Source organism: Cimex lectularius, unplaced genomic scaffold, assembly GCF_000648675.2.
Source record: "Cimex lectularius strain Harlan isolate CLEC.00 unplaced genomic scaffold, Clec_2.1 scaffold135, whole genome shotgun sequence".
Taxonomy (NCBI): domain Eukaryota; kingdom Metazoa; phylum Arthropoda; class Insecta; order Hemiptera; family Cimicidae; genus Cimex; species Cimex lectularius.
Genome location: NW_019392793.1, coordinates 490,463 through 507,298, shown reverse-complemented (window position 1 = coordinate 507,298; position 16,836 = coordinate 490,463). Strand labels below are relative to the sequence as shown.

The following is a 16,836-nucleotide window of genomic DNA, read 5'->3' as shown; positions in this document are numbered from 1 at the left end:
TTAAGGTCGAAATATAAGAAAACATCGTTATTTAATGTAATATAATCTTTAGTTTTTATAATAAACATTTCAACATTTTTTTAATAAAAGTACAAATACATAACATCCTCGTTCCTTGTGATTTTACAGTCGCTCATTGCTCACGTTCGAAAAGCTCGGAATGTCGCTTATTTATGATTATGTCATACTATTGTTTGTGCTGTAATTATGAAACCGTGTGATGATAGGTTTGCTCGGGCGAAGAGCTGGTGTGAGAATGGTGAAGAAGTCAACGATCGAGAGGTTGTGTAAGAAAACGACGTCGTTTATTTATTTGATTTTCTTTTCAAAATGAAGGCCTGTTTTCCTGCCCGAGTCGTATTGCGTCGTTGAATAAACCGAGGGACACGGAAAACGGCCGTCAGAAAGAAGGTGGACGGTGAAGACGGTTGGATAGAATGTACGGTAGAGCTGGTCTTCCAGTGTGGAGGGGCGTGGGGCTGCAGGTGGTCCAGCCAGGAAGGAATTTAGCCTTGAACACAAAGGAATTGCCCTCCTCGTGTAATAACATCCGTTGGTACCTAAGATCCAGGCCCTGTAATTGTCAATGCCCTTTTATCTGAAGTACAATTTTCTCCCCTGCCCACAGCCTAAAAAACAAACGATGTTCACAAACTTTTAACCCTTTTTTACTCACAAAAGGATTCGGTCTTATGAACAGTTAAGTGTTTGGCCAAATAATCAGACATAATCACTGGAATAACATTCCTTTTGGCTACATTCACGCTTTACAACGCCATAACTGAAAACCCCTGGAACACATATTACAACGCATATTCTATAAAGTTATACTGATTATAATTTTCCATATTTCACCATTATTACTTAAAAGTTTATCCAAAAATATTTTATTAAATAAAAAACTTCTGAAATAATAATTCTTGTACCAACCCTGCCAATCTGTAACGTTAGAAATGATTTGAGGTGGGGTATGTAAATTCACTTTTTGGAAAAGATAGTAAGATAACTTCTGCGAGAAAAATTATCTTTTTCAAAAATTGATCTATAACATTGGTTACTGAAAACAACTATTGAGAATACACCTTGAAATATATGCTTATTTATACATAGATTCATAATTACATTACTGCTCTAACCACTTGAGCTATCGTGATTTCGATATAACCAGACCAACTTCTCCGCTAATTAAATCCATTATATTTAGTGGTATATTGACCAAATTACTTCTTTCAATTAATTAATATTTTTATGTAAGGTTTTTGATTGAAATGAAAATGTTAGTGCCATGAGCGGGCTTAGCCGAAGATCGTGGGTTTGAATCCCGCTCATGGTACTAACTTTTTATTTCAACCAAAAACTACATAAAAATATTAATTAATTCTCGACTAATATACAACATTTTGAATTTGTCCCTCTTTTTGCCATATTCTCAATTATGGCTTTTGAATCCCGCTCTTGACACTTACTTTTTCATCTCAACCAAGACCATAGATTGTAAATATAATTGATTAAATTATTCAGAAATCGTGAGATGCGGTCTGGTGTGATGTAGGTTTCAGAAAAACATTTTCTTTATCGTGTAATTGTGCCATTCTTGTTTGTCGTGTTGAAAGTGCCCCACACGACACGCAAGAATGGCACAATTACACAGAAGATAAACACTTTGAGCCCTGAAGATGATCTCAATAAAGATCGAAACATTGGCACGATAAAGAAAATATTTTTCTGAAACCTACATCACACCAGACCGCATCTCACGATTTCTGAATAATTATCGATTAACGGTCACTAATCACCACACATAATTGATTAAAATAGTTAATTCTCAACTGTTACTTCTAAATATATATAGGGATTATTCTATAATAGGTTGTCTCAGCATACAGTTTATGTGAAAAATGTGATCACAACAGCATACACTTCACCTGCACTGGAGGAGTTTGAAACTGCAGAAGAAGCTAGCCTGAAAATCATTTAGAATACAACAAAGTGTATGAAAACAGTAAGGACTCAAGGAAGTACGGGTGGAAGAAGTGCAGATAAATAAGTTGTTCTTTGGACACTACAAAAGTTTTTAAGTACCTGGGTGTACAAGTGTCAATGGAGAATGGCATAAATGTTGAGGTTAAAGCATGATTAGGTACCTCTTCTCTTTAAATAAGTTTTGAAATTTAAAAAACAACACAGGCAGCAAAAGTCATTGCTTGCAAAACAATTATTAGACCTGTCATTATGCATGGAAATGAAAGCTGGGGTATCAATAAAGAGAGCAAAATGACTAGATTTATGGGAAAGTCGGTCAGAATAAAGATAGTCATATGTTCTCTGAAAATAGATTTTGTAAAAATTCAAAAAGTGAGAGCTGTTCGGCAAGCCAGATATATCCTATATAAAAAACAGGCAAACTGAGGATCTTATATCAAACTCAAAGCATGCTAGAAACAAGACTGGGTTGAAGACTGAAAGGAAGACAGAGGATGAGGTGACTGGATGACATAGAGGAGGGCCTTAGAAAGTTTGGAGTATGATGATAGAGAAAGCATAGGAGAGAAGAGAGTGGTTTTTGATTCTTGAGGAGGCCCAGGCTCTTCTAGGTCGCAAGCATCAACCAGTATTATATAGTATCATCTGCCTGGTCGTATAAAACAATATTATTATTTATATTTTTTCTTATAATAATAACAACTATATTGAGAATATAGGTAAGCTTGGAATATGTGTATGTAACTTAGAAGCCAATGAAGTGGTAGTGCAACGGTTTAGGCTTTGTCATGATGCTCATCACCGTAAAATTCCCAGGTTTGAATGGAGGGCCACAACATACTTACAAATGGGCTTTCATTCCCATTTCATCAAAGATGTTCATTGTCTGAAATCATTTTTACAGTTTTAATGGTTTTGTCATATTTTGTATATAATATTGAATATTGTAGAATAATGACAGGTAGACGGAGCAAAAAACAAAGGAGTAGGTGCTGCCATTTCAAGCAAATATAGTGAACACCAATTCAGTATAACAGAACAATCTAGTAACTTCACAGCCAAACTTCTAGCATTGAAAAATCCCTACAGCTCTACAACCCTAAAAGTAATCATATCATAATCTGTTTACTCATTATCCTCTTTAACCTCAATTCAAAATCTCTTTTCCCTAATCCCATCGTGCAAAATATATTACACTCCGTAAGATCCCTAAACCCAAAAAATATCCAAATCACCTTCAAGTGGATCCCAGGACATTGCGATATTCCGGGCAACGTAAAGGTCGATCAATTGGCCAAAAATGCTATAAAAGATGGTACTCCATTTAACAAAACTATGCTGCAAGATTACAAAAACCATATCAAAATACGAATTTGGTCTCTCTGGAAAAATTACTGGTCAGGCATAAGCAATAAATTATAAGAGATAAAAAATGATGTGAAATCTTGGAAAAGCTCCATATGAGAAAGCCGAAAAGAAAACACAGCCCTCACTAGACTTCGCATTGGCCATACGAGACTGACCCATGGACGTTTAATGTGTAATAGGCCTCCCTGTGAGTGCCAAAAATGCAAAGTAAGATTAACAATCAAGCACATTATTTGCAAATGCAGCTTATTTTCAGTACAAAGTACCAAACTTGGTATATCTACAGACATTAAAATTGTCCTTGAAGACAACACTGACTCCACTTCGAAAATCATACAGTTCTTGAAAAACACAAAACTCTCTCTCTTCACTGTCTTTTTCATTTAAATTCCTAACAAAACAAAAACATTTTAACTTCATCAATTAATTTGCATTAACCCGAGGGGATGGGAATCGTCGCTGGCTGGGGCTTTCACTGGGGGTTCGGCGGCACTCGCCTGGCAGGGGGTCATGGGGGATCCCAGGGCAAAATGCCCTGGTTCCCTTCCAAGGCATGTGGACTTTTCCATATGCGACACAGTAAATGGTTTTTATTCACATCCCAGACAAAGAGCTCTGTAACGTCTCAAAATATATTAAAAGTAAACGAGACGACTAGGGAAGTCCCCAGTCCCCCCTTGTGGGCCTCATGCCTGCATTTGGTGGCATGGTGCTACAGTTATACTCAAAACTGTAACAGAGCTTAAATAACTGTTAGGGTTGATAGCTGTCAGGAAAAAAAGGTTGGTTATTATAAAGCCCTTCAATACTTATCTAACAATTACTTCTTGTACAAGGTTTAGTTATAAAACTCATCTGATAGGGCTTAAAATTACACATAAATTCACATTTATCACAGGATTTACATGAAACTTGGGTCACGCATTTTGGAAAAACAATTAGTAAAATACTTTTATATGTTTATATAAATAAAGGAGGAAAGAATACTTTCAACAAATATTTACACAGCAACTCCAAATATAAATGTACATTTTGCTAAATTATATTCTTAGGATGACTAGTATGAGGGTGATCTATAACAAGTACAGTTATATTCTTAAAAAAATTATAGTTATATGTTATAAGTTATATGACATTTATTACTTGAAATGGAACAAACAATAACTTGGACCAGAAAAAAAATACTGATTACCCTCTATACATTTTTGGAAATCCATCCTGAGCCCAAGCACATAATTACAAAATAAATACATTGATAAATAACCAATTTTGTGTTCAGTTGCATGTGTTCTTTTTAATTATTTTGCACAATCTGAGATGAATATTTTAAATTTCAATGTGGCGATTGAATGAGTTTTATTTATAACAAGAAACAATTTTAAAAAATGTATTTAATACACGATGCAATAGAAATATATGTGTTTAAAGCCATTTCTGGTTGCCTTTTTTATGTTAAAAACTATAACATTATCATATAATATTCTCTTAATCATAAATAAATAATTTCTCAGATGTTTCAAACGTTCTATAAAGATTTCTGGTGGACCCATTGCTTTTCTAAATTACTCTTTAACCTCCTTGACATGAACTTTCAGCGAAAGTACAACAAATTCTATACCGCACAATGAACGGTTTGAACAATGATGCTGGGCTTAAGACAAATCATTAATGACTAAACAAATAACATTGTACATTTTTAATAAATCATATTAAAATGATAAATGTCTTATAAAATTTGTCAATGTTTAATGTCAAGAGTGTTGCCTTGTTCTAACAAATCATCTTTATTTAGCAACTCTCTTTCAAGGTCGGCCAACTTCCGCCTCAATTTAACTGCCTGGTGGCGGAGATCCTTTTCCTTCTCTTTTAAAGCCGATATAGCAGTCCAAAACTCTTTTTCTGCACTCCTGTCCATGACCCATCTTAGAAATACACCAGCCCAGAGTTCCTAAAAAAAAAAAAAAAAAATAATAATAATAATAATTGATTGCTGCTTTTCTCTCAAGTTAAGTACCAGGCTCATTGGGGCAACTGATGGCCAGATAACTGTGTTGTTTGGTTCATAAAGCGGGTTCAGAACGGAAGGTAAGATATCTAGCTGGTTGATATGAGACCACAGGCTTGTAGTAGTCTGTGAGACCTTAAGCTGTTCCCTTTCCAATTCATTATTTCCCAGAAATGTCCCTGAAAACAATTAAAAAAAATAAATATATAATATAAACCAAAAATGGGGGTAGAAGATGCGGCTAAGACATTAAGGGTATGATGTTTCATTCTTTTGTTAGCTATGCTACTAGATCTGAGTTTAAATCCTGCTACTGTCATTGGAAGTTTATATACAGTGGTACCTCGAGCTACGAGATAAATCCATAATAGAAATTTTGTCTGGAGCCAGAATTTGAGAGACAAACCTGCAGCATGATGTCATAAACACCACATCATTTAATTTTCCACACACATGGTTCTTCAGTTCACATTTTACCGCACTGCAGAAGCATTGTGTTTTGTTTTTTTTTTCGTTTTTTATGTGCCTACAATTATTTATTTTTGGATGTAGCATAATTTGTTATTAATTCATATAATTAAGTTAACACCAAAGTCGAGATTTCAATTTGTACTATGTATAAGCAATCGGCTTTGCCAATGTCAAAAAAATTGAAATTAAAAAACTAATACAAATAAATCTCATATTGATTCATCTCAATGTGGAAAGGTAATTTGAAATACAAGCATTTTGATTTACGAGCTCGGTCTTAGAACAAATTAAACTCATATCTCAAGGTACCACTGTAATAAATTATTGAAAAAAGTTGTAAAGTGGTGGATACCCAAAACGTATGGTTAAACAAGCATTATATATAACATGTTTTTTACTTCGCAATCCAAAATATTCCTATTTTTACCAAACTGTGAAGCATACGAGTGTTCAAAGAGCAGTACTAAAAATTCAGTAGAAAACTCAAAGCTGCAGGGAAACTGATGGTGGATTTGGTAAACGCAGTCAAGAAATAAGAGGAACGTAGGTGCTTCTTGTTTCGTCCTTATCGCCATTGGAGAGTAACAAGAGTGTGCATGCCTTTTAGCAAATGGGTAGCCACCTTGAAGCCATTCTCGTTCAATTACTGCTTCAAAACTGCAATGGAAATATTACAAAGTTAATAAATCAACTCTTTTTTCAATTTATGCTGTTAACTAAGTCACAGCCAGGAAGTTTCTTTGGTTTGGGATGTTTAATGGTATAATGAATGTAAGAAGGAGACAATACTTTATAAAGGAAATGGAACAGTGTAAATATTTTTTCGTGTGTTGGGTGTAAATGTGACATAGGAAGTTGTCTACCTTGTAAAGTACATACCACGTAAAATTAACATTAACTTCTAAAGTACAAAATTCATGTAGCAACCTTTAACCGTTTCATAAAAGTGTAAAACTTAATAAAAAATATAAAAAAATATATAAAAAATAAAAATAAAAAACGAAGTAAACAAAAATAAAGTCTGAAATACTTGTTCAAAATTTATATTTACACTTTTAATTGTATTTTTTCCAATCAACATATGTTTTGTAATTTACCCAAGCCCTGAAGATGACCCAAATAAAGGTCAAAACGTCAGCAAAAAAAAAAATGAAAAAAGGTGCTTTTCTAAACTACCTCATTCTTGACTTCTCCTCATGACTTCAACAAATTGCTTAATTTTTCTAAAAGTCTGCATTTCAATATCACAAAATAAGTGTCAGCCTGAGCATGTCAGTAAGAAATAAAATTGTAAAATTGTAAATTGTGAATCATACAACTAACTTCTTCCACAGCCTGCATGCACATAGAAAAAAACCGTGAGATGCGGTCTGGTGTGATCATCTCACGATTTCTAAATAAATGTCGATTAACGGTCACTAACCACCACACATAGAAAAAAACGTTGGTTTCAATTCAAAGAACTTCTAATTTTTACAAAATCTCAAGATGAAGTTTAGGCACTTATTCATGAAGTACAACAACGGTAATAACAAAATTAATAATTGAGACTTTTTTTCTATTTAAAATAAAATGTCCATACCCTCTGACCGTCCGACAGTCTGGATTTAAAATAACTTGTGTTAATGAAGTCACGATGAGTGTAGCATCCATACCCTCTGCTCCATGAACCAGCACTGATGCTCCTTCCTAAAACAAAATTAATTCAATTCATGCTAAATGTTAAAGATAAACATTGACAAAGCGATACCTGATCTAAAATTTGTGCGACCTGGCAAGCACAGTTGAGTGTGTCACGTACGTGAGTTAGCCAGCCGGACGAATCGAGTTTTGACAGCCATTTGTCACTGCTTATCGAAACATCATTACAGGCTGCAGAAAATCACGCTCTTTATTGTTAAATAACTACAATGGTGAAGAATATTTACCTTCAACTAGTTTTGTAAGTTTTTCAAGGACATTCTGATATTTGTCTATAGGAGTGTGGATCCTTTTCCACTGGAGGTAATGCATTTCCATCTCAAACCCTCCTCCTCTTGACTGAAACAAACGATTGAAATTTCATACTGAAGGATGAATAAAAGAAGTCATAATTTTCATATAGTAAGAGTGGAAGAAGTGAACCTTTGCTGTTTGAGCACGTGTGAGAGTTCTCGTGTCGACAATGAAGCCCCGTTTTCCGGAAGGGATCACAGAATTGATTAACTTTTCATCTTCCCTCGACCTCTTGTTCGTGGGCCCTAAGAGAGGTTGGCTGCTGCGTATTAGCACACCCTAAGAACAATATTAAAAATATAAAATAATTAATTATTTAATTGCCTTACATTCTTACTCCTCCTTCATGCCGGTAGCTGAGTACAGGAAACCTTCCGCCTTCTCTAAAACGCGCAGCTGCCAAGATTGTTTCATCATCGATACATTTAGGTACCGCAACTGTTTTGGGATAACTAGGGCATACCTAAAAATTGAAAAAAGTATGGTAATTGAAAAGAGATTTTCAGTTAAAACGTACCGAATAGTCAGAATTGACAGTAGTAATCCTCCACTCATCATGTTTGAGGATTTTTGTGAATTCGACTTCAGGAATGAACGCTGTCCAGCCATCCTCTAAGATTTTGTACATGGGACGGAAGAAAAACGGATACTTGAGGGTTGGATTTTCTGAAATTCGCATTGAATGAACTATAGTAATAAAAGTGATTAATATGAAAGCAAACCTAGACCACTGAGAATTTCCAAAGAGGATAAGACGTCGTAATAATGTTGATCGGACGAGCTTATATTTAAGTAGATTATCCTCAAGTCTTTACACTTAATTACAATAGTTCCACCTGGGATTTTTCTTTCTTTCTGCTGTCCTGCTGGCCTGCTTTCCAATGCATCGACATTTTCATGGAGTAACTGAAAACAAAAACCATTTGAACAATTAAAAGACTGAATTCATTATGTCATTTTATATATCATCAGTTTTTTTTAAATAATAAATAGGTAAAATAATGTGCTAAAGCATTAAAAAAAATTTCCACTGGTCAGCCTATGGCCATTACAGACACCTCACATATTAGCTTTTCACATTTTATATGGCAGTGTTTCCATTTGTTCCCTACTCACACTATCATCCCTTTCTTTTCAAATATTTATTCTTCTTCTTGTCAAATAATCATGTCATCATGATGACTATCAATCTATCTATAATCTTTACTCTCCTCAGACACATGCTATTTGTGACCCGCCCCTTTACACAGAGCTTACCTTTCAAACATATTTGGCAGGAAGGACAAAAAGTAAAGGAATAGCACCATCTTTTGGTACACAGATGGATCTAGAACACAAGAAGGTACAGGGGCAGGAGTATTCGGTCCTGGAACCAAATACTCAGAACCCATGGGAAAATACACCATTATCTTCCAAACTGATATTCACGCAATCGAGAGAACTTGTACACAACTCAACTTGACTAAAGGGTACAAAAACAAGAACATAGCTATCATGTCAGATAGCCAAGCATCCATCAAAGCACTAAGCTCAAATACCACTAGTTCAAAGATGGTGTTGAACTGCAAAACCAAATTAAACATGTTAGGTATGCAGAAAAAAGTCAGCCTTTGCTGGATCCCAGGACACATGAGAGTAGAAGGCAACGAGAAAGCGGACACCCTTGCAAGGAATGGAACTGCTACACCGGTAGTAGGACCCGAACCCTTCTGTGGCATAGGAACCCACACTATCAATGAGTATCTCAGACAGAAGGACAAAAAGAAAGAAACTGAAGGAACAATGGAATTCACTCATTGGACACAGGCAATCCAAGAATCTCCTAACAAATTTCGGAAGAAAAGAAATTACAGAATGTGTCATAGGAAGCAGGAATAAACTGCGAATCCTAATAGGATTCTTATCAGTACACTGCACGCTAAATGGACACTTAAAGAAGACTGGAATAATCCAAGATGGCATATGTAGATTCTGCAAAGAGGCACACCTACTAACAAACTGCAGTGCTACAACTGCCCGCAGGAGGAAGTGCTTTGGAATGTACAATGTGACCATAGAAGAGATTCAACCATTGAAACTGGGCCTACTAATCAAGTTGCTTGATGAAATAGGACTCAACGGTGTGCTCTAGGAAGAGATCGGAGGATACAATAGCTCTCAAAGGGCGCAGTACTTTACACCCCAACTATTACATCTACATCGACATATTTGGAAAGTTACCGAGGTACTTAACACTCTGTCAGTAGCCTATCCTTACTCACACCAACATATTCCTCTATCCTAATGGGTAACATATGGTGGACCGTCATGGCGTATTCTGACCATGGCCCTACATCTTACATCACATACTACTAAATGACAATCTAGTTTAAACATCTCCATTCACTCTAATAAATACATTCATCTACTGTGCACCCTAACTACATACAATTAAAAACAATGGGGTAACTTGGTATTTTAAATTCCATCAGTTGTCATGCCACCACAAGAATAGCGACACACTTTATGCCTTGAAGATGACCCGAATAAAGGTCAAAACATTGGCAAAAAAATGATGAAGTGTTTTTCTAAAATAATTCATTCCTGATTATTCCTCACTATTTCAACTAATTATTATTAAGATTAAATCTTGTTCATTTTTTGACTTATACGTTTTGTTACCATATTTGATAAAATACGGCTAGATGACAATAAATGTAGTTTTAAAATTCAAGTTGCTTAGAATCAGACCTACTGACAAAATGGTTACAATTATCAGTCACAAAAAAATCTTTAATGTTTCATAAACGCCACAGGCTTAACCACTTGGAATGCTGTTCAAAATCTGACAAAAGACCTGTTAAAACTTTGTGGTACTTCAGCAGTAAATTACCCATAGCTCGTCCACTCCTTCCGTCCTAGCTGAGAAGATCATGTGATGACCGGTGATGCAGAGGGTGCCTTCGATTGGCTTCAAGCAAGGGGCCACCATCACCACACCGTCCAGCTTGGGGATTCTGATCATATCTGCGAACTCCATGGCTTTTTATCTAGTTAAATTCAGAATTTGCACATTATCTGAATGTGAAATCTGTCGGCCAGGGCATATTGATGAAAATTATGAAGATTTCCGTCCTATTTAGGACTGGAATATCCAACAGGAATATTTCTGTGATGGAAATATTAAGTGCTTTTTCTGTATTAAATTCTATTTGGATTATATAACTTAAAAAATGAAACCGATCTGCAAAGAACGCTATAAACCGTTATCAGCAGCAACCTCCTGCTGATTAGATTTAGATTGAAAGCAGATCTTCCAAAAAGCATTGCTTAGGCTCAATATTAAATTATAATATTAATATCTTACAAATTATTTACTTTATATTTCTATAATAATACAAAAATATTATAATTTCAACACTAATGTATTGATGTTTATAGGAATGAAAATAAATATACAAGAACGTTCTTCGTTTAATCTAATATAATTTATATTGTGAGAAAAATGTTTATAAATAAAAACCCACAATAAATAAATTTATATTTTTTCTATACGGATGTATTTTACAATTTTACATTTATTATATAGAATGTTATGAATTGGGCACAGCAAAATATTCAGAAGCGCCAAAAACTTATTTTTAAAAATATTATATTTCTTATAATAAGAAGGCAAAAAAAAATCACAAAAACATAAAACTCCGATTATTCATAAAATTACATCACATCAAAAGGAATTAAAACATCAATATTAAACAATATTTGTATTCAAAATTATCCCTATACATTATTTTCCAAAATAAATTTTAATTTTACCTCTATAGATTAAAAAAACAACATCCAATCATATGAACTTAAAACAATTTGGAAAACAACAGTGAGTGGGATTTGAATCCACGACCTTCGGCTGAAACGCCGATGCTCTAACCACTTGAGCTATCGTGACTTCAATCCTCTCCGACACCAACTCCCATCTCAATCTACAACCTTTCAAATTTTCCCTCCTTTTTGCCTTTTTTTGGGTTCAAATCCTGCTCGTGACACTAACTTTTTCATTTCAACCAAGACCTTACATAAAAACATTAATTAATTGAAAGAAGTAATTTGGTCAATCAGACCTCTAAATATAATGGATTACTATATAATGCTGTAGTACGAAAAAAAGCTCCACAGAGCTCCAAGCAAAATCTGATTGTGTCTTTAAACTTTAGTTCTTTCACTGTGCTTGTACTTTATGAATTTGATCACCAACTTCAACCAACTTTGCCAAAAATATGATAAGGTAATATTGATAGATTTGGTCTTAAGACCTTGCTAATGCTGCTAATTGTATTACCAGCTCCATGATGTTGTTGACAAAAATTTCGCCCTTTTTTTCATGTGGGGTTGTAGAACTATAAAATTTGAATTATCTAGAGCTGTTAGATCTGCAGATCTATAGATCTACAAACCCAAATGCCCTTATTGTCAAATCATCAAATAGTGTTTTAACATTCAATATTTTCCTTGGCAGAGAGGAATAATACAGTGTTCCTAGATCAAAAATATTTTACATTATAAACATTTGAATGCTTTTTAATGAACAAATTGGAAGACAATAGGTTTTTACCGCTACTTTTGTACATCTGTGGGCTAGTGGCTGTCACAGTTAAGGTATTAACACGATCCTGAGTTCAAATCTAAGTGCTCCTTTTAATTTCAGATTAAAAGATTTCTAATAAAAAGTTTGAGAACTTGCAATTTTAAATTTAATTAATTAAGCATATTGGGCAAAGTGAATAGGTTAAATATTATCTATATTTATTCTATTATATATGTTATCTATTAACATTATCTATTAACTCCATACTTTTAAAGATTCAGCAGAGAAAATTAGTAGTTTAGCAAGAAGACACATCTGGCAGACCAAAACAAAAATGTTAGGCAGAAAAAGAAAGATAAAAAAATTAGTCACATACATAAGAAATAGTTATTCAGATATCGTGAGATGCGGTCGGGTGTGATGTAGGTTTCAGAAAAACATTTTCTTTATTGTGCCGTTTGATCTTTTATTGAGATCATCTTCAGGGCTCAAAGTGTTTGTCTTCTGTGTAATTGTGCCATCCTTGTGTGTCGTGTTGAGAGTGCCCCATATGCACATCACCGCATCTCACGATATCTGAATAACTATCGATTAACGGTCACTAATCTCTACACATTTCTACATAAGAAATATTTATTGACATTTGAAAATACATTTGCTCAGTTTTGTATATACATTATAAATATTTACATTTCTAAAATTCACAAAAACCAAAACAAAGATATATATATATATTATGCAGGGTGGGCGACCAAGACCCGAGGGGTTAAATGCCTGGGTAGACTCGTACCCCATCCCTAAAAGGTCCGGGACTTGGTCGGCTCATGTGTCCTGCATAAACCTCTTGGACTTGTTCACAAACCCCAAGATTTTGGACCATTTTATCTCGGGGAGTGATTTGGTGATGTCCTCTCCTTCAAAGATTTCAAATCTAAACCTAGCATACCTATCACATTCTGCGAGGTAGTGCTTCGCAGTTTCTTCTTTTATTTCGCAGAAGCGGCAAAAGGGATCTGGTAGGATACCCATTACGAAGAGGTGTCTTCTCAGTGGGCAGTGGCCCGTCAGAATACCTATCAGCTTCCTAATTCCCTTCCTTGAGATAGAGAATAGCCATTTCGATTCAGCTGGTTTGATCGCCTTAACAAACTCTTTCGATTGCCTGTGTCCGGGGGATAAATTCCACTCCCTAAGGAATTGTTTCATGCCCCAGTTATTGATACTCTCTTTCGCTGTGCTCACAGAGTTAGGTAACACCGGTTGTGGCCCGACAAACGCAGTATTAGAGCCTTCAAAACAAAGACTTATTTTGCATATAAAGTTTGGTTTCAAACTGTTGATCATTAATCAACAAATGGTCATCTTATTATATGTGATTATATTTATTTATGTCACGCTATAAATAAAATAATGATTGAGTTGGAATTATTTTGTAATATAGTTCCATCACCTCTAATCATCATGGTCCAATACAATTTTGTATGACAAACACATTTAACACAATTAATTTTTATTAAAACTTTATGTTTATGTACATTTTAAATTACATTTTCCCAGATTTATATAATAATATAAATATGTATTTCATTTAGAGTAAATGAAAAAAACAAAATGTAAAATTATATCACTTATGCAGTTCAGTGTATGTACAGTTTGTATTTTGTGAAATTTCCTTCTGCGGTTTGCAGAGTGATAAACTTGTAATGTAATCCTTACTGATCATGCAGATCATATTGGAGGAAAGGATTTTTGAAGCTTATTTGATTATATATTTTTTTTATTTGACTTCCTTTGTGTAATTCAACATATAACTGAATGTATATCAGCAGGAAGAAAGGTTTCATTTAGAATAAATAATATAATATTTTTTCATAATTTAAGTTTTAGTTAATTTTAAGTTTTTCTCCTGTTTTTGTGACTCCTGCCAACAAACTCAAGCCTTTGACTTAATGAAAGCATACTTAAACTTTCTTTATTGTTTCTCTTGTAAGTAACCAAGGATGTGAATAAAATATTTCTATTCTATTTATATTTGGATATATAATTGCATTGAAACTATTAACTTTTTTCCCTACTAGAAGAAGAATGCATTTATTATTACATATGTAACAGTTTACCATATATTTACAATAAATTTTAAGTTTTTTTTAAATTTACCCTTTCCACATGAGGAAGACCCCATACCAGCGGACAAACGCTTTAGCTTAATCGAATTTGTATATCTAAGGGATTTCAAATAAATGGGATAAAATTACCTCCCAACGATCTTTCCTTCAGGCGAGACCGCTGGTCGGTTTTTGAAGGGACCCCATATTTTCATTTTAAAACCTAAAACAAAAGGTCTTCCCTTGCTGGTTTCCCCTTGCACATTTACTTTTTCTTGATTTTATTTTCTATGTATTTATATTATCTAAAATTTTCTTACTAAGAAGAGGAAGACAGCCCGGAACCCTAAACCCAAACCTATGTTTAATTATGCAATAAATAAATAACGGCAATAAAACTCTAACAATAACAGCAATATTTAGGACTTAGTAATTAGATAGAATAAATAGGGACTTGTTCATTTAAGCGTAGTTGAGGCAAAGTCTTTTAGTGCTGCAAATGATTTGATATCACAGACTAGTTTCTGGAGATTAGGTGGCCATTCTGCTGAGGTGATGGTCTTTCGCAAGTATTTAAGCAATAAATTTTAAGTATGGCAAAAAGCCGTCTGCCAGAGTTTGGAATTCTTTTGATTTATTATAATTTATTTTACAGAGGTAATATTAAAAATGATTTGAATTAACATAAAAATACATAAGGCAAATTATTATATAAATTAAAAATAATATTTCTTTTCCACCCAGTAATACAAAGTTAATATTAGATAGGAAATAATATTTTCAAAGCTAATACACTAATTTAACAATGAGCTATTAAAACTAATAATTAAACTCCCTTATTAAGTTGTACCTGTATTTCCAGGCCTATCTTACAAAAGCAATTAAAGGTTTACAGAGCCAAGGGCTTGTCAGATCTTTGACAATTGCTGGACCAGCGAGAGAGCTACTTCCCAGGTAGAACTGCTGAAATTCGACAAACATAGGGTATTCACAATGAAAATAATGAAGATCCTCCCTGGCATTCAAATTGCACTTAGAATATCATTCACCAGAGCAAATAATTAAAAATAGTAATTTCCCTCTCAGCTTGAACAACCACCTCAATAGACAAAGATGTAATTCAGAGTCAGTGCAGCCAAAAACACTGAATTCTTTATCTGACTTCAAAAGGGTTCTATACAGAAGACTGCATAGCCATCCTCAAAGACTCCTCCTTATGAACTATTCTTATCTTATGTAAAACAAAGGAAAGCTGAGTCTTCCACTGAGGCATATTGTCTATGGAAAGATCAAACTCACAAGTGTAATTGTGAGCCAAGATACCCCAGGATCAAACCAGAGAGCCCTATGCCTTGCCACCTCCCTAAATACATTTACCAATTGATGAACTGGAAGTGACAACTCTCCCAAACAAAATTTTGAAATGCAGCTGTAATGTGTATAAGAAAATTGGTTCAGTAGAGGATGCAACATTAACCATATAAGTAGGACTGTTTGTAGGTAAAGAAGAAAAAAAATTAAGAAATACCTATGAAACCTTTTCAAAACTTCATTGCAATTTTAGCTCCAAATTTGAGCTGCATAATAAATTATGGATCGCAACATATTATCACAAACTTGATATTTTGATTGAAAAAAGGCACTTTGTGAGAAAAACCCTGACCAGATTCTTTTCAGACCCAGCGTAGCCCTGGAAACTTTTGTTGTTGAGGTGACTTCCATATATTTAAATGTTTTAACAACCTTTGTTAGAAAACCTCTATAAAACCATTTTTTAGTTGACTTCAGCTTACCATCCTTTCTGAAGATCATCATATTAGACTTAGAGTTAGATGCCAGTTTTCACAATTTCCAGTATGTTTACATTCAACTGAAATGCAACTGGGTTGTCGGCTATAAGCACATCACCATCTGCATTTACCAGGTAATTTTTGTGTTTCTGACCCTAACTCCTCCTTGAAGGATCGATGGTAAATCATTTAATTTCAACGAAAAAATATGGGGCATAAAAGACTTTTTTGCCAACTATTTAAAATTAACATAAATTTATTAATTTTATAGTCTTTTTTGTCTATTAATTGTATTTCTAATCTTTATAGAGGAGATATTTAGGCCAGTTCTATTTGTCTTTTTAAATCTAAAAATAGATTTAAAGGTCTAATTCTTTTATTTGAACAGAAAGGAATATTGTGTGTGTTTATCTATTTTTCAGGTATTGCTTTCCTTTAAATTAACTAAAATATTATAAATATTGCATCATTCAGGAGAGAATGAATATTATAAATTATTGAGTGAAAAGAAAAATCTCTATAAATAATACTTAATGCTAAAATATTTTTGGGAAATAG

General features: G+C 34.0%; 1 protein-coding gene across 1 annotated transcript; it reads right to left on the bottom strand.

Moving 5' to 3' along the window:
* Window positions 1-4,472: 4,472 nt before the first annotated feature.
* Window positions 4,473-11,094, bottom strand: LOC106663740 (myotubularin-related protein 9). The gene is made up of 11 exons (XM_014388815.2): window positions 10,695-11,094; window positions 8,545-8,728; window positions 8,340-8,488; window positions 8,160-8,285; window positions 7,952-8,101; window positions 7,756-7,867; window positions 7,578-7,699; window positions 7,410-7,516; window positions 6,255-6,484; window positions 5,366-5,535; window positions 4,473-5,299 (listed from the first exon to the last, which is right to left on the bottom strand). The coding sequence occupies exons 1-11, from the start codon at window positions 10,839-10,841 to the stop codon at window positions 5,090-5,092; spliced, it is 1,707 nt and encodes a 568-aa protein (XP_014244301.1). The 5' UTR covers window positions 10,842-11,094; the 3' UTR covers window positions 4,473-5,089.
* Between the last annotated feature and the right edge of the window lie 5,742 nt (window positions 11,095-16,836).